The sequence below is a fragment of the Rhagoletis pomonella genome, unplaced genomic scaffold, assembly GCF_013731165.1.
Source record: "Rhagoletis pomonella isolate Grant_MI unplaced genomic scaffold, Rhpom_1.0 Rhpom_scaffold_00007, whole genome shotgun sequence".
Taxonomy (NCBI): domain Eukaryota; kingdom Metazoa; phylum Arthropoda; class Insecta; order Diptera; family Tephritidae; genus Rhagoletis; species Rhagoletis pomonella.
This window is the reverse complement of record NW_023458561.1, coordinates 17,033,443-17,057,863: the sequence shown is the minus strand read 5'-3', so window position 1 is coordinate 17,057,863 and position 24,421 is coordinate 17,033,443. Positions and strand designations below refer to the sequence as shown.

Sequence of the window (24,421 nt, the reverse complement as noted above, 5' to 3'; positions counted from 1 at the left end):
ATTTGTATTCGAAACACTTAATCTTAAATAAATGAATTGTATGCTTTCAGAATGCTTTTTTGTAATCGAAATATATTAGGTAGGTTGTAAACAATTTTGGTCGGATTTGTGAAGAAAATTGATAGCAGAAAATATTAGTGGCAACGCTGATTATTAATTACTCAATGCTTCCACTCACTCGTTCGTTCACTTATTCGCTCAACTTCAATAGCTGATGCCGGTGGGGCATATTATAAACTCTCGACCACAAAGAACAACGAAGTGTGCTCATCTCCACCACCCAACGATGGCATGCACGTAATTGCATATGTATAAATATGAGTGTATGTACACACTTATAAACACCCTGCAGGGAAAGATACTAGTTGTAAACTATAATACTATCAGTTAGCTTTTCAGCTCAAGTAGTTCGTCTTCCACCTTTTTTCCATGGTAGCGACTGGTATTTTTAACATACATATGAATTCCACCAGTAGAAATACTGGTAGCATCATACCAGATGACTGGTTAGTTAGCCGATTAATCACTCATAAAGGAATAAGTACCTATGTATGTAATTTTGCTCACGCCACTTCAATAGTCGCAATTGCCGAGGGATCTAATCTAATCTAAATCTTGTAATATTTAAATTTTAAAAGGAAAGTATTTTTGGAATTTCTCTTAATTTTTAAGATTTTAAGTATTTAGGTGGTAGGTATTTATGAAATTAAATTCATTTATAGTTACGGTTGCCAGACGTACTGATTTTATCAGTACAGTACTGATTTTTCAACTCTTGTACTGATTTTAATAATATCTTCAATAAGCTAATGTCCTGATTTTTCAAAATTTGTACTGATTTGTACTAAATTTTCAATAAAAAAAAAGTACTTTAGGATTTTCTTACGCTACGCGCACACTGCAGCCGGCATCGGCCGATATCGGCTATATGTGGGCGATATGAATAACTTGTGATTATATGAGCGCTCTCACACATAAACCGATAACCAAAGCGACATCGGCCGTTGACGTCCGTCAGTGACGATAAATTCAAACATGTTTGTTTTTCTCGTCCGATGTTAGGTGAAAAGTACAAAAATTAACTGCGAAAAATTGACTTATTGGGTGCAAAACAAAAAAATTTTCTATAAAATAACATGTTTAGAGTAGCCAATTAAAATTTATCTAAATATTTCACTGCTGACATTTTCTCTCGACTTACAACTCTTTTTTCTCAATTTACTGACATCGTAAAAGATTTTTGCCTTCAAGACATAGAGTTAGATATTTTTTTCAGCGAATTCTTAGAAAGCTTTTTCGTAGTGGAAAAAATTAATTTAAGCCATGAGGAAATATAGATGAAGTCCTTAAATAGTGGTACTTTTGCACAGTTTGAAATATTATGTAATCTTTTTTTTTAATACCACACTGAAACGAAAGTGAACTTCAAATAAAATGAAATGTATAGAATTCTTTGACTATTTAAACACTGAAGATGGAAATGATCTCATTATTGTTATTCAAAAATGTCATAAATAAAGATGACTGTTTACATACATGTTAAAATGAATGACACTTTAATTTTTTATGAACTATATTTTATTTATATGCCAAAATATTGTTAAAAACAAGTACTCTGGCGTTTTAAAGAATTGTCTGTTACTTACATTCATAAATTTACTGAAAAGTACCGATTTTTTAGCATGAAAAAGTCTAACGTACTGATTTCGCGCATACAAAATCTGGCAACCCTATTTATATTTAAACTGAAATAATTCATGTTAGGGGTCTTTGATAAAGTGATAAATTTATAATTTTGATGAATGAACTGTCAAACTTTGAATACAAATCTATTTACCCAAAGTTTATCACTTTATATAATAAAAAGTGTATAAATTTCAGCAAAATTCAACCCTTACAGGTTGCCAGGTGGTCACTTTTGCTACGAACACATAAAAACAAATAAACACAATGTTCGAGGTAAGAATGCAACGTACTAGCCATATAAGTTAAATAATAAACAGTTTTATGCACATATTTACCAAGGTGCGTTCATGAAAGAATGCGGATAAACTGAAAAATTTAAGCAATTTATCCTTTTACAAGTTTAGATAAAGCCCCTATTAACTTAGTTTTGGCTTTGCCTATTCAAAGACAGGTGACGCTGATCGCATAAACTGTTCGAAATTGTCGAACTAGTAGTCCGCCGCTTCGGCTCGTACCAGTTTACGAACTGGTATTTTTATTGACTGGTTTGGGTTTTTACTGCAGGGCATATGTGCATTAAGCATGTATGCATGTATATCTACATAATGTACTCGCCCATAACATGACGCATGTGGCGTGCGGCGAACTCCGTCTGCGCGAATGCCGGCTGTCCGCAAATGCTTCTTTCTGGCATAGCGCATTCCCCACACGATCAGTTCAGTTTTGTACGCCGAGTTGTCACCAAGTGCTTTGTCCAGTTCTGCGCTCTGATCTGCTCCAGCAATTAGCAAAAGTATTTCAGATTTTTCAATTAAAAAAAAAAAACATAAAAAGTTCCTTTGTGCGCAGGATATTCCGCAATAGTATATGTATGTTATTTTAAAAAAGTAAACAAAAAAAAACGGACTGCAGAGGATTCAAATAAGCAACAACCAAATTACTAAAAAACATACTATCAAACGCGGATTCGAGTAAATCCATTTAATAAACCAACTATTCACAAAATGAGGGAAATCGTGCACTTGCAGGCCGGTCAATGTGGCAATCAAATCGGTGCTAAGGTAAGTGGGAATTTCTTGAAATTCGATCGGCCGAGCGATCAACTGATCCAACCTTAACTCAACAAAGCGTTTGAACGAGTTTCCTTATTTCGCATAGTCAGCAGAGATAAAAATACGAGTAAAAAATTAAAAAATGCATTGCATTTTAATTTTGGTCAGGCAAAGTTTAGTTATTTCTTTTTGTTAATTTTCACTGCATTTAGGCGCAGAGTGTAGCAGCGTTTTTTTGCAGCGCGGTTGTTGTTGCCTTTGAATATTGATGTATTTTAGCATTGTTTGATTTGCTTCAGGTTTTATGCGTTCTAAGCGTTTTATGATTCTTTGCGATTGTGAATTGCCTACCGCGATACCGAGCAATTTGGTCATTTGGAAAATATCCAGTTTTGTCAGCGGGTTTCCTTAGCAATTTTCGAACCGTCAACTAGAAGTGCATGCGTACAAATGTTCATATGCACTTAATGACATGCGTATGTACATATGTACAAATGTTTTTAATTTGTTTATTTCTTTGATATAAATTTTAAACGTGCGTAACAAAATATACATACATATAGTGGTGTTGATGATGTCAGGCTCTCTATCAGCACATCAATGTCAAGGATTTTCTTACATATTTAATTGAGAAATTACTTACTGCAACATTTTCAAAGTTGAATGAAATTTACACCATCGAAGAATTAAAACGTACACAAATACATGCATACATATGTATGTGTGCATATGAGCGTACCTATGTCCATATGTATGTTTACGTATGAATTAAAGATGCTCGCGGGCTAAGTTTTTCTTGCCCGGCCTGGCACGGGAGTAGAACACATATTAGAAAACACGCACGTAAAAAAATCGGCAAGGCCCGGTATGACCCAATCCGATTACGCATGGATTATCTTTAATAAATTTAACGAAAAAATTAAACATATGTTCCATGATACATTTCTTGTTAAGAAAATTGGAAGCACATATGTACATTCATACATATGTAGGTATGTACTTACCATTGGCTTATAGATATTCAAAAGTTAAGCGTCATTCATCAGACTTTATAGTTTATATTTTTACAGAAGCAAATTTTGCCCTTATACTTTACCGGGCTTTTGCGTTCTTTTCTGTGCTTTGTCTGAAATTCACTGCTCTCCCATGCGCGCATGAGCTCGTGGCGAAATCAAATTTGCTGGCCCGTACCCGCGAACTTTCACAATAGGCCGGTCCGTGCCCATCTCTAGTATGAATGTACATATGTATAAATATTTGTGTATGAATTATGTGGATGTAGTGCGAATGCCCATACATACATACATATGTAGACCGTACCAGAAAATAAACGTTCGCAATAGGTATAACCCTGAGTGTGAAGTATTTTGGCAAGGCAATTTTTTTGCCGAACCATTTTATTGTTCTAAATTTCATTGATCTCAAGTACCTCATTCTTGCAATTAATCATCAGATCTCAGTTCCTGCCACCATTACGAACCAACCAAATATTATTTAATTAAAGCTCGCCAAAAATCATTAAACTTTTGCAAATGAAGCGTTTTGATTCGAAGGCAATTTCGAAGGGAGAGCCACGAAATCTCCGAAAACAAAATCCCCAGTTTGAAAAAAATTCCCCAAAAATACATTATCCCCAAAATCAAAATCCCCAAACACGAAATACCCACACTTTTTTGATGACAGACTTTTGAATAAATGATATTACCGATCATATAAACAATAGTTCAAGCCGAGTCTTAACATTGTTTTGATTCCAAGTTACATACACCCGATTTACACGATTCAATTACTTGAAAGCAATTCTTGTTCATAATCGTTTGTTTTCTATTTGCTTTAACAATATTTCGTACTATTTATTTTGGCCTTATCGAATTTTCGGAGTTTTTTTCGGACTTAGCAAATTTCCCTTTTCGAAACGATGCATTTTTAATTTCTCAAGCCTTCTGTATCAAAATATGATTTTTTATAAAAAGTGGACTTAGCAACTCACTCTAAGCTAGCGATTTGTTAATTCATCATACAATTTGTTTTGAATTTTAATTTGAGAAATAATGTCGAATCTAGAACCGTAATTTTTTGTGTGATATATATTGAATGTATTTCCCACAGAAAATGGGGATTTTGTGTTTGGGGATTTCGATTTAGGGATTTTTGATTTTAATTGACCTAAAGCTCCCCGTTCTACACCTATCTACCTATCTCAGTGCATACTACCCTAATGTCAGTAAATAAAAGCTCTCCAAAAATCAGTAAAATTTTGCGGCCCCTACATTCGGGAAAAAAAGCAAAAAAACTGGAAATCGCCATGCAAAATTACCTTAGACTCAAGGTGTATGGCGAAATTGTTTTTGTTTGCTTATAAGGTGGTGCGGTCTAATGAACATATGTACATACATATTTAGATGCACATATCTACATGTTCGTATATATGTAGACAGATATATATGTTTACTAGCGATTCATATTTCCACATGTGTTATTTATCACTAAAATATGGATACAAATAAGTATGGGGAAGAAGGAATAAAAGTAAATGATCGAATATCAGTATTACGGCCACGGTTGCCATCTTCCCAATTTTTTGTGGACCAAAAAAACATGTACCAAAATGAAAAGAGGGACCAAATATACATCTAATTATTAATACATTTTACAAGTATGTGAATTTGTTGGTTAATTTTTTAACTTTTTTTTATTAAATTTAATGAACTAGTGAGCTATTAATTACCAAACCTGTGTTATTTTACGACAAATAGTTGACGCTTATGAGGAACAAATAAATGACGTTAAAAACCGTAAAAATTCAATTTCTCCTTTATACATTAAATCACCAGCCTTAACAGCCTTATTCTGTATCACGAACGATAGGCAACACGAACGATTCGTCTGCAGAGGAATGCTTCAAAAGTTAGTCCGGCGGCATCATTTTAGCCGGTTTAAACGCAACCGAGACCATTGCAACGTAATAGGGCTATTCGCGATCCGGTGCAAATGGCCTAGCATCATTGCATTGCAAATTATTTGCAATACATAAACAAAATACACGCATTTGCATTTGTCATGGCTTGGCAAATTTGCAATACCGAAAATCCATAGCATAAAAATGCTATGCACTGCATTCATAAACAAAACCAAAGCTGATGCACAAAAATTGTTTGCAAAAGCTTTACCATGACAGTTTAACAAAGGTCGCTCACAATCCATGGCATATTTCTGCAATTGCATAAATTTGTCAGCTCTGATGCACCGAATCGCGAATAGCCCTAATGTATTAAAAGCAAGACGAAGACGACCGATAGAGTTTAAAATCGCAATCAGAGAGGTTGTCGTCTGCAGACGAATCGTTCGTTTTGCCTTCGTTTTGGATTTCCTAAATCCTTCAGCTTCGTTTCCCTGGACTATTAAATAAACGATCAAAAATTACCAAATTACAATTAACTTTAAATATATTCGAGTGTATACATATTGCATTTTTACCTAAATGTTAAATAAATGGTTAAAATATTAAAAAGTACGTATTTTTTGGGGACTGTTTGGTGCAAATTTCAAACGTGAATAACTCAAAACATAGAACGAAACCAAAAAACGACTATGATCACTGAAATCAGCGTTCGAGCACAGTGTTATTAAAGTTTCCCATAGTGTAATTGAAACAAGAAAACGGGTGCAAATAATACAGTGGAAAACAACCATTTCAGCGTCTCAACCAAACCAACTGCAAACGTTAGTATCCACAAGTGGGAGTCAAACCCCCTCATCACATATTTTTTTTTTCAATAGTTTGGTCAAAAATGAAATTATTTTACTGGAAATATTGTATATGTATAAATCGACTCCAAACATAATTCCTGTCTTCAGAGAACTATAGTAAAATGTAATGAAATATATTTTGGAGAATATTTTAGCCTGCTTCACACTTATATGCATGGGTTAGAGGGTTAAAATGATGGCCGCTGTGATGTAGTGGTTAGCAGTGCGCGATACGTCTGGGCTCAAATCCTGGTCAAAGCAACATCGCAAAAAAATATAGAAAAAAGGTTTTGTCTTTATCTATGCTCGAGCGAGCCCGAGATGGATGCAAACCGCGACCTGTCGAATTTCTAGGCTAACTTGGCCTAGGTGAGATCGAAAAAGGGCTCGAAGCTTATACTCTCTAAAGAGGGAGGATATATCTCATACAATCGGAACTCTAACGGGTCACTGCCTTATAGGCTCGGAGTGCCTTACCTTAGATACTGCAGAGGTTGCAATAACTATGAGGAGGAAGAGACAGTTCTCCACCTTCTCTGTAAATGCCCAGCATTATCGAGAAGCACATTGCACTTTCTGGGGTATCCTCTCTTTAGTGACCTGAACAAATTGGGAGATTTAAACCGTAGATGCCTGACGAATTTCGTCAAGGATTCAAAATTGTTTAGCAAGGGGAAGTGAAAAACTCCTAGTCGTGGTATCACAACGGGCCTTCATTTCGGGGCCTACCTACCTTGATCACTGCAATGGCTCCATCCCAACTGTGTATATAAGTGAATGGGATCTAAAATGGACAAAAACTCCATAACTTAAGCGAATAGTGAAATTAGAGGATTAAAATGTTATACAGAAATTTTACTGGGGGTCACCGAAGGTGAAAAACTCCTACGGACTAAGGTGAGTGCCCAAAAAAGCTTAACAGGAGCTATGTATGTATGTGCACTAGGGATGTTAATTTTTCAGCTTTCTCCGATCCCGGGATTTTCGTGATGCCGTTATCACAATCCGGGGATTCCGGAATTAATCCCGGGATTTAAATATTCAATAATGTAAATCGAAAAAATTGTTTCTATATTCTTTGAGAAGCTCTCCTACCATGAAATAAATAATAAATAAATGGGTTTGAAACCTACTTTTTTATTAAAGGGGACTTTGTTATTTCAAAGATATGATTAATTCCAAAAATTATTAAAAAAATTCAATGCAATGTAGAATGAAAATATGCAATATGAAAGTTCTTTAGAAATTAAATAATTAAATTTTTTTGGACGAATAGGAATAATTTAAGCTGCTAAAGCTAGAAAAATTAAATTCGAAGATGTTATCGAATTTATATAAGTCCTTAACATATAATTTTTTTCAAAAACAAATATTGCGAAATTTCACGGATAAAATTTTAAAAGGACATTTTCAATACTTACCAGCCCTCCTGCACCAGAATCTTGAATCTGCTTAAATTTTACAGGATTTCCTTTCCTTTAATTTGATACTCATACTTCTTCTCTAAGCACATTTCTCCGAATTTTTTAAATCATTTTTAAATTGCTGACATCGGAGTGAAAAACTAAAATCACAATTTTACTATATTCGGCCCATGGTTTCGCAATTGATGTTTGTGTTTAAAATTTACTATCGCGCGGTGTATTAATGTATAATGAGCTAGACATTTATAAAAAATATTAATTATTAAATGAAAAAAGAAATATAGCCAATACTGGTCAGTTTCTATTATTGCCATCAGTGCAAATTACAAATCCCGAAAATCCCGGGATTGCTTGCCAAGAATATTATCACTCCTAATGTGCACATAATTATCGTTGCATTGTCTTTTTAATTGTATCTTGAAGAATTTTTGCAGTGGCGCGTATTTCCACCTGAGAGATTTTTGAGGCTAGTTTCAGTCGGGTGCACTACTTCTCCAGTCTGGTAACTTAAAATACTTATGTATAAGTATTCTCGTATATTTTGCATCACTGAAGTTGCAACTACATGTACATACGTATATATGTACTTATTACATACTTAAATTGTGTTTAACTATTAAAAATCCATATGTGCTTACATACGTATATGTTCGATTTGATATGTAAATATTAGGGTGATTCAGAAAATTTGTATTTAATTTTTTTCCCTCGGAACCATACTCAAATGTTTCGTTTATACGCTAAAATAAGTCTGAGAAATTTGAGCCCTTAATATTAATATTAAGAATGTCCGCATCGCACTTTTCGATTTCCCATAAGAATAACACAGGAAAAATGTTTTCTTTTACTTCTGTAGATATCTTGGAATATTTTGGTAGAGAATTGGACGCTCTACAAAAAATGTCTGAAGTTATTTTTCGAATTCGACTTTGACCTCGGATAACTTTTGACCGAGTTGACTTATCAAAATATGACTTTTTTGTATAGCGTTCAATTCGTTACAGTACAACGTATCGTTCGTCAAATATACAAATCAGATGGTAAAAACAAAACAATCTTTCCTGTGTTATTATTGTGGGAAATCGAAAAGTGCGATGCGGACATTCCTAATATTATTTTTACGGGGCTCATATTTTCTGCGACTTATTTTGGCGTCTAAACGAAAATTTTGAGCATTGTTCCGGGGGCAAAAATTGAAATATTTTTTTCTGAATCATCCTAGTGAATATACATACATACAGCTTTAGGGAGGGGTGACATATGCAGTCGCCGAAATTTATGGGGCGCCGCGCATTACCGCCTCTCTTAACCATAACATAATTTGAATGAATACTTTTGTGAAAAGAAAAAAATATAAATTCATCGTATTAGCTCAATAGCGCAATAACTAAGTTTTCATATACATACTCGTATGTACCTAATCCATCAAGAACACTGTCGGGTAAAAACATTTGATTTAATCGAGTGCTCCACCATAGATTTCTATGAAAATTTCTATGAGTTTCTTGTTGGGTTGACAAAACTATCCGAAATTCTTGTAAACGTGTGATCTTTTATACCTTTCTTTTCTCACGAACGTGTCACGTGTGTGTAAGTGTTGATTTCAAGGGAAATTCTCTCATTGTATTGGAGTTTCGGTAGCCTCGAAACTCAGCCATTTTGCAAACCACAAACCTGCCTTAGGCCGTGGTTATGCTACCAATTTTGATTCGCTATCAAAAGAGAACAATTTCGGTGATTGGTGTGAAGAAATTCCTTTCTTTATTTAATGCTCTTCGGTTCCCCCAGTAAATAGTGCTGTATATTCGAGTTCGAAAATTGTCTCTATCCGTGCTGTGCACAACAACGATTGGTATCATAACCACGGCCTTAGACGCATTAAGCGTATGCCGATGAAGAGGCTGTCGATGAACCAATAACTGATAAAAAGAATTTTAAGGATAGGTTTTTAATTAGTCTATACATATTTAAACAGATGGAAATTTTTTCCGTATCTTGGAGTGTCTTGGTTAACATAAACATAAATTAAAATAAAGCAAAACTATTGCGACATTGCACTGTATTGCAAGATATGTTAAGGGCCAACTTTAAATCTAATATTGTTGAGAATTAGTTGTACGATGATATTTTAAGTATACAACCTACATTCATATATGTATATCATGCCTGACTATCTTTGGCAACACCTATCGAGGTATTAAACTATATAATAAGCACAATCCTCAAGAGTTTCATCCCTTTACATGGAATCGCTACGTATTCTTTTGACTAAACGATGAACTATTGCAAATAGGCAAGGTAGATTTTTTAACATAAAATTTATTAAAATACACTCGCGTTTGTGTCAAACAGGATGATGTTGTAGTCTCAAACAGCATGATGTTATAGTCTCAAACAGGATGATCTCGCTGTCGATCGAAACTGTAGTCGCAAAGAATCCAGACAACAAGAGCAAGGAAAATTGGTTTTAGTTTTTCCTTGTAGCTACAGAAGCCTAATATTAATAACTGTAAATATATTTTTGTATTGTTTCAATAAAAGTATGGCCCAGAAGTCAAAATAATTATTTTTTTTTATTACCAAATACAAAAGGGTGCCAATGCATGTTCTGCTTGGAGCGCCTAATTAGTCAAGGCCGGGCCTGTGTGTATAGGTACCCTGCGGGAAATGTATCTAACTATAAGTTAACTTGAAGATGATTAGGATGAAACTAGAGGTCACTATTATCAGTAAACTTTCTTTAAGGAAAGCTAACTATATTTTCAAGGGTGGTTATCTCTGCATTAGATGTCAACTAACTTGTAACTGGCTATTTTTGGGTATAAAATATCAATAAAATATACCCAATTTTTTTTGCTTTTTGATTTATTTACTTTATTTTTTCACATTACGTATGTATTTGTTAACATACTCTGCTGTAGGTGGTCCCATTTTCGAACTCCGTGAGACATACCTTCAAAATGATAATATAAAATTTCGATCTTCCTTTTATTCGTCCTCAATTCGAAAAGGTATTTGTGAAATGTAGAAAGAAAGGGTATTCAAAGTAAAATTTGTATCAGGATATTTAAATAAAAACTTTTTTAAAGAAAACGATGTCCCGATTATGTCTGCATTACTCCTGCTTTACTTTTCAACATGTTTGAAGTTAGATTTTTGTATATTTTATAGAAAACCCGCAAAAAAACTAACTACAAGTAATTTTTATCAATTGATAATAATTCCTGCAGGATATGTACTAATGTTATTCCCGGGATCCCGGCCTTTTTAAGGTCTGGATATCCCGGAATTCTTGGCAAATAATTGTAAGTTGCAATGATAGCAACAATATAAACTCCTTTTCTTGACCAGTATTGGCTATATTCTTTTTTATTTAATAATTAATATATTTCTATAAATGTTAGCTCATTATTCATATAACACCACGCGATAGTAAATTTTGAACACAAATATCAATATATTCGCGAAACCATGGACCCAATGTAGTAAAATTGCGTTGTTAGTTTTTCACTCTGACGCCAGTAATCCAAAAATGATTCAAAAAATTTAGAGAAATGTGCTTAGAGAAGAAGTATGGGTATCAAATTAAAGAGGAAATCCTGTAGAATTTAAAGAGATTCAAGTTTTTCGTGCAGAAGGACTAATAAGTATTGAAATTTTATCCTTGAAATTTCGCAATACATATTTGTTTAAACTCGATAACATCCTTGAATTTCGTCCTTCTAACTTTATCAGTTTAAAAAATTACCTACTCGTCCTTACGAATCCGAAAAATTGTATTATTTTTTAATTCTAAAGAAATTTCCTCTCGCATTTGGTACCCATGTTTTTATTCTACATAGCATTGATTTTTTAAAAATAATTTTTGGAATTAATAATATCTTTGAAATTACAAAGTCCTTTAAAATAAATCCTGACGTCGGAGAGAAAAAATAAAAACGCCGCTTTAAATAACAAAGTAGGTTTCAACCCATTTATTTATTATTTATTTTAAGGCAGGAGAGCTTCTCAAACAATATAGAAGCAATTTTTTCGATTTAAGTTGCTGAAAAGTAATGAATATCTAAATTCCGGGATCTCGGGATTGTTACAACGACATCCCGAAAATCCCAGGATCGGAAAAAAGCTGAAAAATTAACATCCCTAGTATGTACTATGTAAGTATGTACATATGTGCACTTGTATACTCGTATACATATGTACATAAATGCATTGACGTGTGTGAGCGATGTGTCTGCAAGGTTGAGTATCATACATTGTGCAGTGATTTGGAAATATTTCATGCCAATGATGGAAGAAGAGAAAGAAATGATACAGATAAAATGCCTGCATTTGTAATTTTGCAGCGAAAAAGAAACCGAAGGAGAAATACGAACCGAAGAAAAAAAATAGCAAAGAAATCTAATTAATTAATACTATATTAACTTGAAAGGATTGTTGTGGGAAGATAATATATGACGCACATGCAGAAATGCAAGTCTACAGATTAGTATGTATTCACATAAGGGGTATTCTGGATCCGTTGTGGTCAAACAACAACAAAATTATCCCATCATGCTATTTATGCTATCTTTGCACCATGCTACACAGTATGCACCGGATCGAGATCACCCCTATGGCATTTACATTGGACTGCGCCTGCGCAAATTAATGTTGTTGCTCTTTAAAGATATGTTCAAGTTAATGGTTAGACATTAGCCGCTTTCGATTATGTGCTCTCTTAACAAAATCTTTGTAAGGAAAGGAACAAACAAAGTTACCCAACAGAGATGTGTGTATGCAAGTATAGATAGTTGGAATCGAAAATGTTTTTTTTTTTTTATTTTATATCTGGCGCACAGAAATCGTCACTAAGAAAAAATAAAAGGGCAAAATATAAAAGAACTTAGGAGTTCTCCTCAGCCATCATCACACGTATCAATTGCGGGAAAAGCGCGCAAATCCACGGAGATTTTTATTGCTTCATTCCAAATAGCCAGTGTTCGGCATGAAAAACGTCTCATTTACACCCCGCGACAAAAGATAGCACATCAACATTTTTACCAGTTTTGACTACTTTTCTTTTGCTTTTTTAGGGTTCATTATTTTTACATAAAAGTACTACTCTTTATATACCGTATAAATCTAAATTTCAGACTTTGTTTAAAAATTATAAAAATTCCACAAACATTTCATCCCAATTCCAAACATTTTAATTTTAATTTCAAGAATAATTTTTGGTATGCAGTTTTATAGTTTAAATTCTAGTATGATAAAGTGCAAGTTTGAAGTTGCTGAAAAATCGCCTCGATTTTTTATCATTTTTTTCTGACGGTGTTTTTTTTAGGCTTTTATCTAACTGCACCGCAGGTTCGAAAGTAAGTAGGTTACCAAATCCAGCAGCTAGTGAGCCCAACCCCACTGATGAGTTTGAGGATATGATTAAAAGTCTGATTATGGCAACTTAACTTAACCTAACGGAACGTAGAACTTAGAGAATCAAAATGAAACAGATTTCGACGTGGCATTAAGTTACGTTAAGTGTCGGCTGTTCAATTATAAGCAACACCCATTTAACAGAATTACGTTAAGTTGCTATAATCAGACAATAACTCTCTTACTCGGATTTGCTTAGAGGATTGGGCTAAGGCTTGTCCTGACCCTAGATCCACGGGCAAGCGAAAACCCTACTGGTAGTCTTGGGAGTTGGACTTACTGCGGAAAGTCTGCAGGACATAGTTCAACAAGGCCAGAAGACTGAGTCACGAGTCTATGTAAGCAGTCTTCCGAAACTGCCAGATTAAGAAAAATTATTTCGAGATCATCGAACCCGATGGGGTTTCTGCAGAAGCAAGACGGTTTTTAGACCACTCAGGCAATGAAAACAGTAGAAGTTCTCCTGGACGCATACACTTTCCAGGGAGTTCGCAGACTGAGGGCTTTCTACACCCTCCTCCGGGCGAGGTAGTAAACGTGCAGTAGGATAGCTTGGGCGATACAAAGCTTCAAGCCCTATAAAGCAGCGGGGTCGGATGGGATTATACCCAAAAAACAGGTTGCGATGCTTGAAATCTCGGTAAATTGGCTAAAGACGGCAAGGCTTCACATACAAATCCAAAGGATCTCCGACCTATTAGCCTTTATCCCTTTGTGCTTAAACCCCCCTGAAAGGATAGTTAGTAGCTATCTATATTTCACCATTGACAGTTGACTACTATATAACAATCAACATAACTACCTGAATGGCATGCCCGTAGAAATTGAGGTAGCCTTGAAGGGACTGGAGGTGGACGATTCTCTGGTGGAGTTTATAAAGCAGATTCTCTTGTACAGGATGATCACGGTAAACGTCGGTGAGAGCTCGTCTTCAAGGTATGTGACAAGACGACCAAGCAGATCCTTCTGCGCGAGCGAGAGATGGATACAAACAATAACCTGTCGAATTTCTAGGCAAACTTTGCCTAGGTGAGATCGAAAAAGTCCCGAAGCCTATACAAGTTGCACAAACTATAGAAGGCAGTTCCCACCTTCTCTGTAACTGTCGGCATTATCGCGGAGGAAATTTTCCCTTCTGTGGTCTACTTTCTTTAGCTTTTTAACAAATTGGTAGATTTAAACTCCAGGTGCCTGACAAGTTTCGTCAAGACTTCAAAATGGTTAAGCAAGTGGGAGTGTGTCCCTACGTGGCACTGACAGCCACACTTCCTACGTACCCTCCTATAGTTAATTAGCAATAAGCTGTTAAAAATGTTAAACGTTTTCGTTGTGTGACCGTCCTGTAAAAAGCCCTAATTTATTTTTTTTTTTTTTGGAATTGGAAGTTATGTACTTATTACAACAAAATTTTGAATGATTCATTCTTTCTCAAATATTTTAATAATAATAATTTTGTTCCTCTTTATGTATTTCTAAATATTTAATTTGTTTTTTTTTTGTCCATAATTCTGAATATAAGAGGGTTTGACTATATGCATATACATAGTTGTGAGTAAAGCAAGGTGTTTTAATTTGTACTAGAGTGCCAGTTACTGTCGAAATTCGACAGTTTTTCTAGCAAAACTTACACGCTAAAAATTAACTTACCGGAAAATCTTCTGCTTTGGAACTAAAACGTAACTAAAATTTTTGTATCTTAGAAGGTCTTTGAACTACGGCAGGACTTGGAATTGACCGGATACATTCCAGTTTATCGATAAATTTTAATGATTTCATACATATCGATAGTTGGATGAATTTCAAAAACATTAAAATGCGATAACTCACCGAAATTCGTTAACTCGACCAATTTCGATAACTGTGAAATTCAAGAGCTTGATAAATTTCGATAACTCAAAAATGTAAATTTTTTGGATACCTTTATAAATATTTATTTTTAACAGCTCCAAATTTTTCGAAAGCTATCGAAAAATTTTGATAACTTATTACACTCTGTTAACACGATAAAATTCGATAAGCGGTGATAATTCGATAAGCTTATATAACCTTGAAATTTCGATAAATCGATATACTTCGAAAATTCCATAAGCTTCGATTCGATGAATCAACCAATTTCAGTAGATCAATAATTATCGATAGCTCTGTAAGTTGAAAGAACTCTACATAATAATAATAACTCTACAAATTTTTATTTTCGACAGCTCCAAATTTTTCGATAACTTTCGAAAAATTTTGATAACTCATTACACTCTGTTAACACGATAAAATTCGATAAGCAGTGCTAATTCGATAAGCTTATATAACCTTGAAATTTCGATAAATCGATATACTTTGAAAATTTCATAAACTTTGATTCGATGAATCAACCAATTTCAGTAGATCAATAATTATCGATAACTCTGTAAGTTGAAAGAACTCCATGCATTACGACATAAATTTCGTTAAGTCTATAAATTATGATAATTCAATAAATATTGATAACTTGATATATTTCTTTAACTTGGCAAATTTCGATAATCCCACACGTTTTTATAGCTCGATAACTATCCGTAAATTTCGACAACTAAGTTTCTGTGCCTATAAATTTCGACAACTCAATAAACATTGATCAGTTTGATTAATTCGATACGTTGCGATAACTTAATAAGTATAGATAAATTTCGATAATTATAAAGTTCGATGATCCGATAAATTTCGGTAACTTTTATGGCCGATTTTATTTCGATTCCTATCGGAAAATTTCACTTCAGTTACCCTAATTCTTATGTATGTCTCATTGTCTCCATTTTCGCCTTTATCTCCATTTTCGTCTTTATCTTCACGTTTTCCTTATTTTTTGTCTTCATCTTCATATTTATCTTTATTTTAAAGTTTAATTTCAAATACGAAGTAAAACAAAATGCGAAACAGCTTAAATTGAACAGGTTGCAGAAACAACCATACACAAATATGGAAATTGTTAAACGACGATTTTCAACCAATTCCGAAACTAAAAAAACTCTTCTCATATACAGAAAATGACCTGTCCAACGGTGTTTTTGGTGTTTAAATCGGTAAATTTACCTCGGTCTTCATCTTTGTATTTATCTTTCATATTTTTGCTTTTATCCTTTTCTTTACCTATTCTTGTAGATGAGATGAGATGTGATGACGTGATAAGATGTGACGTGATTTTATGTGATGTGATAGGATGTCATGTCATGTGCTGTCGTATCCTGTGATGTCATGTCGCATGAGGTTATACCATATAATGGCATATCATGTGATGCCACGTCATGGAATGCCATGTCATGTCATACGATGTCATATTATGTGATGTCATGCCATATAATGTGATGTTATATCATATGATATCTTGTCACGTGTTATCGTGTGATCTGATATCATATTATGTGATGTAATATCATTTGATGTCTCATCATATCATGTGATATAATATGATGTGATGTCATGTAATGTGATCACATTCCATGTTCCGATTATTATATCGATAACCCTGTTGATAACTCTGTCGATAAAAAATACCGGTAACAATATCCATAGACATATAGAAAAATATAACGATTGCCAAATCGATTAATTCATCGATAAATATCACAATCATCAGTATCAATTATTATAGACTAAATCGATAACAAAATAAATTATTTAATCGATTATTATACAGATAGCAATATTCATTATTGTATCGATAACAATATCGATTATTGTATCGATAAAAATATCGATTATTATATCGATTACAATGGCGGTTATTTAATCAATAACAGTATCGATAACAATATCTATTATTTTATCGATAACAATATCGAGTTTGATATCGATAAAAATATCGTGTTTTATATCGATATCAGTACCGATCTTCATCCTTATCCTTTTCTTCATACTTATCTTTATTTTTGCATATTCCTCTTCACCTTTACCTTAAAGTGTTTAAATTTACCTTGATCTTCGTTTTTGCCTTTATCGCTAGACATCTTTGTTTATTATTCTCAAACCGCTAAACCGCTAAGAACCATTTCCGTGTGCATTATTCCCCTTGAATTTGAAAATTTACTCCCAACTAACCATCTGCCGCTAAAGAAGTTTCACTTCAAAAAGTCAAGAAATTTTCTTACCCTAATTCTTATGTGTCTGTCATTGTCTCCATTTTCGTCTTTGCCTTCACTTTTACCTTCTTTTTTTTTAACTTCTTCGTTATAATTTCTTTCTTCATCTTCATATTTATCTTTATTTCAAAGCTTAATTTCAAATGTGTAGTGAAACAACATGCGAAACTTGTCAAATTGAACATGTTGCAGCAATATCTATACACAAATACGGAAATGTTTAAACGACGGTTTTGGCCGTAATTTTCAACCAATGCTGCTAATCCACGGAAAAATGCCTTTCCAATGGTGCTCTTGGTTTGGAAATCGGTTCGGTAGAATCACCAAACTCACAGATAACTTGTAGACTTTACGTTTTATACGTTTACGTTTTATAAAAAAGTGTTGACATTGCTGCGCACTTTTTCAGTATTTTAATGTATTTGCGTCAACTGGCTGGCCAAATGCGCTGGACTTTTTCAAGAGAAACTCAGAAAAAAATTAACAGGTGCAAAATAGCTACATATATGTAAAACAAACAGTAAAAAATGTTTTTTGTTTTTTATACCTTTCATGAGCATGAAATGGTATTATAACTTTGGTCCGATGTTTGTAAGTACCAGAACAAAAAGAGATAGACCCATGAAAATGTATACTTATATGATCAGAACGTCGAGCTGAGTTGATTTAGCCATGTCCGTCTGTCCGTCTGTCCGTCTGTTTGTTTGCAATCTAGTCTCTCAGTTTTCGAGATATCCGCATCAAATTTGGTAGGTGGGTGTATTTTTATAATGTATTAATCATTTGTCGGAACCGGAAGAATCGGACCACTACAACATATAGCTCCCATACAACTGATTGTTCAGATATGAGATTTTTCATTATAACTTCTCCATTTATGCAGCTACGAACATGAAATTTTGCAATACTTGCACCCATTATCAACAGAATACTTACAGTGAAAATTACAAAGATCGGGTCACTATAACCTATAGCTCCCATACAACTGATTGTTCAGATATAAAATTTTTCGTTATAACTCCTCCATTTATATAGCTAGGAACATGAAATTCCGCACTGTTTTCAATAATTATCAACAGAAAACTTACAGTGAAAATTAAAAAGATCGGGTAACTATAACCTATAGCTCCCATACAACTGATTGTTCAGATATGAGATTTTTCGTTATAATTCATCCATTTATGTAGCTAGGACCATGATTTTTCGCGCTGTTTTCACTCATTATCAACAGAAGACTTACAGTGAAAATAACAAAGATCGGGACACTATAACCTGCAGACCCCATACAACTGATTGTTCAGATATGAGGTCTCTTATCATAACTCCTCCATTTATGCAGCTAGGAACATGAAATTTCGCACCATTTTCACTCATTATTAACAGAATACTTACAGTGAAAATAACAAGGATCGGATGACTACAACATATATCTTCCATACATCTGATTGTTTAGATATGGGATTTTACTGTAAAACTTCTTTATTTGAACAGCTAAAACCGATAAATTTCGTAAGATATTTTATAAATAATAATACAAATTCTACTGAGAAAATCATCAAAATCTATGCTGTATAAGCTTTATCTCCTATAGCACTGATTGTTAAGATACCAGTTTTTGCCATATATCTCCTTTATGTACGAAACTAAACCCAATAAATTGAGTTACCGGTTTACATACCGATCACATAGCGGTGAAAATCACTTAGATTGGTGTCATATAAAGTATATCTTCCATACCTCTGATTGTTTAGATGCGATTTTTATATAAGTATGTAACTCCTCTATCGATGTAAGCAGATGTATTCAAAAGCAGTAATCTGCCAAAGTAAAATTTGCAGATGTTCATGAAAGGTATGAAGCCTTCGGCATAGCCGAAGACAGCGCTGCTCTTACTTGTTTTATTTTACTTTTTGTATATTAGGCTTCTCTTTGGTTTAGTTTTCGATTATCGATTTGGACGCTATCAAGGACAATAGGTTCGTGAAGGTATTTTTAATAAAATACTTATTTAAAATATGTTCAAGGTGCTTAATTTAGCAGAAAAAAGTCATCACTGTGGCACAGAGAAGAAAGTGAACTCTGCCTTGAGTTATGAGAAAAACAAGCACAATAAATGTCACGCCTAATAATCCAAGATTTGACTGTGTAAACGGCGTGTTTAACAAATGAGCTTTGATGGAGATTAAAATACTATGTAAACGTACCTTAATTTCCATATTTAAATAGTCGTCATATTTAAATATTTGATCAGAAAGTTATTATTTTTATATAATCATGGATTACCTTATTGCATTGGCGGATATGAGGCATTGCGCGCCAAGAACATAATAAACAAGTTTCGAGACGTCTGCGAACGAGTGTTCTTGGCGCTTAACACGTTCGCTACCCAGCGTATTTAAGCAGTGCGTCATTACAGACCCGGTAGAATTTTATTTATTTTTGTCTAGTTTCGTGGGTTTGGGTTGTCATTGGGTATCTCAGAAACTCAAATTAATAATAAAAGTAATTGTTATACGCCTGACACTTATTTGTGACGCTGGTCTATAGAGATATTTTTCGGTATAGACAAGGTTTATCTGATAGGCTAAACTTCAGGGCTTTATCTAACTCAGTTTTATTCAAAAATACAAAGCTTACATAAAATTAAGCCTAGGTGAAAACACAGTAGCATTATGGCTTATTTTGTGCGTGAAATTCTCTGAAACATGGCTCAATACTTGGCCCTTATGTTCAAATTTATTGTGTTCAAATCAGCCTAAATATATGTACTTACCATCGTCTGAGTATTTATTTCATTATGAAGCTAATATTTTCTCTCTTAAAGTCGGCAAAGACTTTCACACGTGCACTGTAAATAAATAAACATAACCTCATACTTTACAGGTAGCTGTAATCCCGAGACCACTTGTCACAAATGTGTGCCAGACCTTCCTATAGACCATACTGTATCCAACAACCAGCTCTCGCGGACGGCGGTGAGTGGAGTTATAATTTAAATAAGTTAGACTGGCGTCACACATTTGTGTCGGCGGTCCCACGTGAAAACCCAGCTGACACATATATGTGACGCCTGGTAGCGAATGTGTTAACTCGTAGAGATTCTCGTAGATTTACCTCCTGTGGGGGAAATCTCTAGTTCTGAACTGGTGCGCTTCTAGTACATTTAGACCAACTACTAGTTCGCGATAAATCTCTTTTGCACACATACAACTGGCGAATTTAACACGGCGATAACATAGGACTCGACGTCATAGGAATTGGAAATTGTCCCCCTCTGCATTACCTTTTCTATAGTGCAGAACCAGTCATAAGTTCGACAGACAGTCTATAGTTCCGAAGCAGTTATAAAATCGACAGACGACCAAAGTAAGAAAATGTTTTCAAACAGTCTTTTTGGCAAAGAAATATGTTTTCAATCTGAAATCAAATTTGTTTGAATGAATATAAATAAAATTGGGCATTTGAAAACACGTTTACATACCTTTGGCTGTAGCTGAATTTGCAGAGGTGCTTGCTGTTGTTGATTAGATTCTAGAAGGTTCCAAAATGTTAAAATGTAAACACAAATTTTAGTTTCGTATTACCAAAATATGAAAAAGCATCTGCGAAGTGCAGACTGAAAGCATATTTGAACGAAAAACCCGCCATGTAAAAACGATTTAAGGTAAACAAGAACCCCGCTGCACTCCTTTTTGGGTAGTTCCGAACTAGGTCAAAATTCGCCATATGAGATCTAGTTCGTTCTGCATCCCTTTTTCTATAGTTTCGAACCAGTTCTAAATTCGTCATTTTAGATATAGATTTCTGAAAATTAAATTAGTTTTTAAAAGTACCACATATTGCTGAGTTTGAACTGGTGCCGATCTAATTACTATCGGACTGGTTCCTTTTGGCCTATAAATTTGGTTCACCAGTTCGGGGTTTCCCTACAGGGACTCGTAGAGGGTATGTATGTATGAGCGTTAGGCTGGGTAATGAAAAAAGTTTGTAGTTTGAAAGTTTACTTCGAGAAGATTTGTGCGTCATAAAATCATTGGTCTTACCTAAGCGCTAAACAGAGAATATATAACATTTCATTCCTAACTTTTCTATTTGTATCACGATTTCAAAATTTTATACTTAATTAAAAAATTATTTCTGAGCACCATATTTCATTCAACAATTTTATTGAGCTTGAGGCCGTAGCCGAATTCGTATACCAAATAACGCGATGAGCAGTACGTTCACTACTGTTATAATACGAATTATGCATTTTTACGATATGAGTTTCTCGTTCACGACTGTTACCATTTGAGCCCTGGTTTACCACAATGGATTTTCAGTTCACTGCTTCAAGCATCATGGTCGATAAGCAAAGAACGGCAACTGTGTTGGCAGTGATTGGCCCAAACATCCTCGCCCAACATCGTTACTTCAAAACGATGAGAGGCAAAGAATTATCGAGAACTTTTCCGAAAGCGAACAGCGACGACTCGACCACGTACTCTCAGAATTGCCACTGGAGGACAAGAAACCGCCCGAACTTTTCCACGAAATGAGGCGTGTTGCTCTATTCGTTCGCACTCGCGGTAAACGTAGTCGGTCAGGCCCACGGCCAAGAGCAAACATCCGAAACAACTCTCAGGTCACAAAAAGTTCATGAGTATCGACGTCTGTTTCAGCCCAAAACTGTTGGTACCACTAGAATTATGAAAGGTAACTTCGGAATGCAATGCATTGTGACTACTGAAGCACGTGGCGGGTAATACCGAATGTCCCGTCAAAGAACCCAAAGTGCTTTGAATTTCAGAGACGTGGTTCGCGATGCACATCACCTATCTTCTGGGGTGCGCACTTGAGGGTTGGATCTGTTCAAGCGATCGTGGGTTAGCGAAGATCTTGCCAGCCGTGGAAGACGATATGTTTTAACATCGAAGAGATATGCGCAGCACAAAGCTCCAAACTCGGCAAAGTGGTCGATTTTTTTGGCCCCACTTTGGTCATTGATGAGTTTAATACAACTGTAACCTGGCTGTCTCTGTAACTGATGCGTGCGTATATAACTTCAGTGTAGTCGAGTTATGCTGCGTCGGAAATATGTATGTATAATTCTGTTGATAAACGTTCCAGTACCCAGCTCTCTTAGACTATGTTCAAACATGCCAATTAGCTGAGGAAATTAAGCTTTAAATTACGGCATTGAGTTTGATGTTCACACACACGTCAGCTGCGCAATTAGCGATAAGAAATCAGCTGCTGGATTATCTACAGTGATGGAAAAGTGGGTACAATCGTACCATTATTTAGTTTGAAAGTACATTAGGAACATTTGGAACATAGCCAAATAACTTCTCAGGAGATCACTTCTTATTTTTATTGACGTTTTAATGCATATTCTGGTGCGGGCAACTGGTCTAATAGCTTCCTTCCTATGTGAAGGGGCATACAAATGATACAGAAGGGTGGTCAAAGTAACGCAACTGTAGTTGATTTCGCTATATAGACGGAAAATATTTCTTTTTTAAACGTCAGATAGAAAAACTGGGAAGAAAGTGATTCACCTTTTCTACAACATAGTTTTGTCGCGCGCTGCTCGAAGAGATTCTTTTCATAGCCAAAATTTGTTTAATGTGAGTACAGAAGTTGATATGGTATGGATGGGAATTGTTATCCTCCTATTTTTCTTTATATAGAAACACATATTTACTTTTTAGGTACATCTATCTACTTTTAGATAAGGTTTTCCGTAAATTAGGTACAATTTTATAATTCAATTTTCCATCCTTGATGGAATATCAGCTGTAAAAGAGGACCAGAAACAAACAGCTGATTGCTCCAACAATAAACATACCTCCTCGTCAAAATAATACATACCAAGCAGGGTTACATAGAAAATCTGCATTATTGTATGATAAATTGGGTACCAATTAAGGCTTAAATTGGTGAAAAGCTTCTTAATTGCCTGTTTGAACATAGTCTTAAGTTTGCAAGAATTTTTTGCTCTGAAAGACGTTTGAACCCCTGTGTGGTGCTTGCGTCGGTTACACTATCAACCCATTCGACCTTTAAACTCCAAATCTCTTGAAGCTATATTTTGGAGCTTATGGTAGTTGGAACGAATAACCCCAGCAGATCAAAACGATTTTTGTAAATTATTGCACTTTGATGATAAGAAAACTTTCGACGTCTACGGTTACTCCATACCGATGTGTTCCGAAGAGCATCAGTACTGAGACCAAGTCTTGTTGAGTTTACGGTCAACAAACAGTGCGTCATTTAGCGAATTCCCACAAGTGGTTTTGGCGGATGCATTAAAATCCATCCCTAACTTCGTTATAATTCTAGCCTCATTTTTGATGGGATAATGCGGCATGTAGAACGCCTGACTTATCGCTTCTGTTACAGGCTCCTTGCGGTTCATATCGATGAGTTCTTGCAGCGGGTTTTATTTCAATGCGGAAAAGATTGCGAACAGCAAAGCTTTCCTAGTCTCCCAAGTGAACATCAGCTTTTATTTAACAGCAACTCGACGATAAATCGACCGCTTGTGAGTTGATTCGAAATCGTCCTCACAGAAGAGTTCTACATAGGAGCCATTCTTTTTTAAGTCGGACGTATTTCGTAAATATATTATGTCATGTCTCCGATTCGCTTCAATTATTGTTGTGGTTTGTATACATGAAATAAGCTAACACGTGTTCGAGGAATTTTTTTCTTCGGAGATATGATCTATCAAAGTTTGCATTTTTTCGTGATTTTTACTTATCATGTAGTTCTTCAAATCGTTGTATCTCGGGTTCTGCTGAACGTAGAGACTTCATCGTAACGTAATTTTAAAGCCAAGAAACGGACTTAACATTTCTGTATATGAGATGGTTAAGATTGTCCTAAAACTAACTTAGCTATTAACAGTTGAACTTTTTGAAGTTGATTTGCATAGTGAAGACCAGTAAATTAGGGATTTAAAATTATACGATCGTAATCCCTGTTGAATTCTCTATAAAAA

General features: G+C 34.8%; 1 protein-coding gene across 1 annotated transcript in view; it reads left to right on the top strand.

Moving 5' to 3' along the window:
• Positions 1-2,392: 2,392 nt before the first annotated feature.
• LOC118742385 (tubulin beta-3 chain) overlaps positions 2,393-24,421 on the top strand; it is a 62,502-nt gene continuing 40,473 nt past the window's right edge. The window contains exon 1 of the mRNA XM_036474420.1: positions 2,393-2,747. Coding sequence (XP_036330313.1) covers positions 2,691-2,747 — 57 coding nt within the window. The 5' untranslated portion in view covers positions 2,393-2,690. The remainder of the gene's footprint in view (positions 2,748-24,421) is intronic.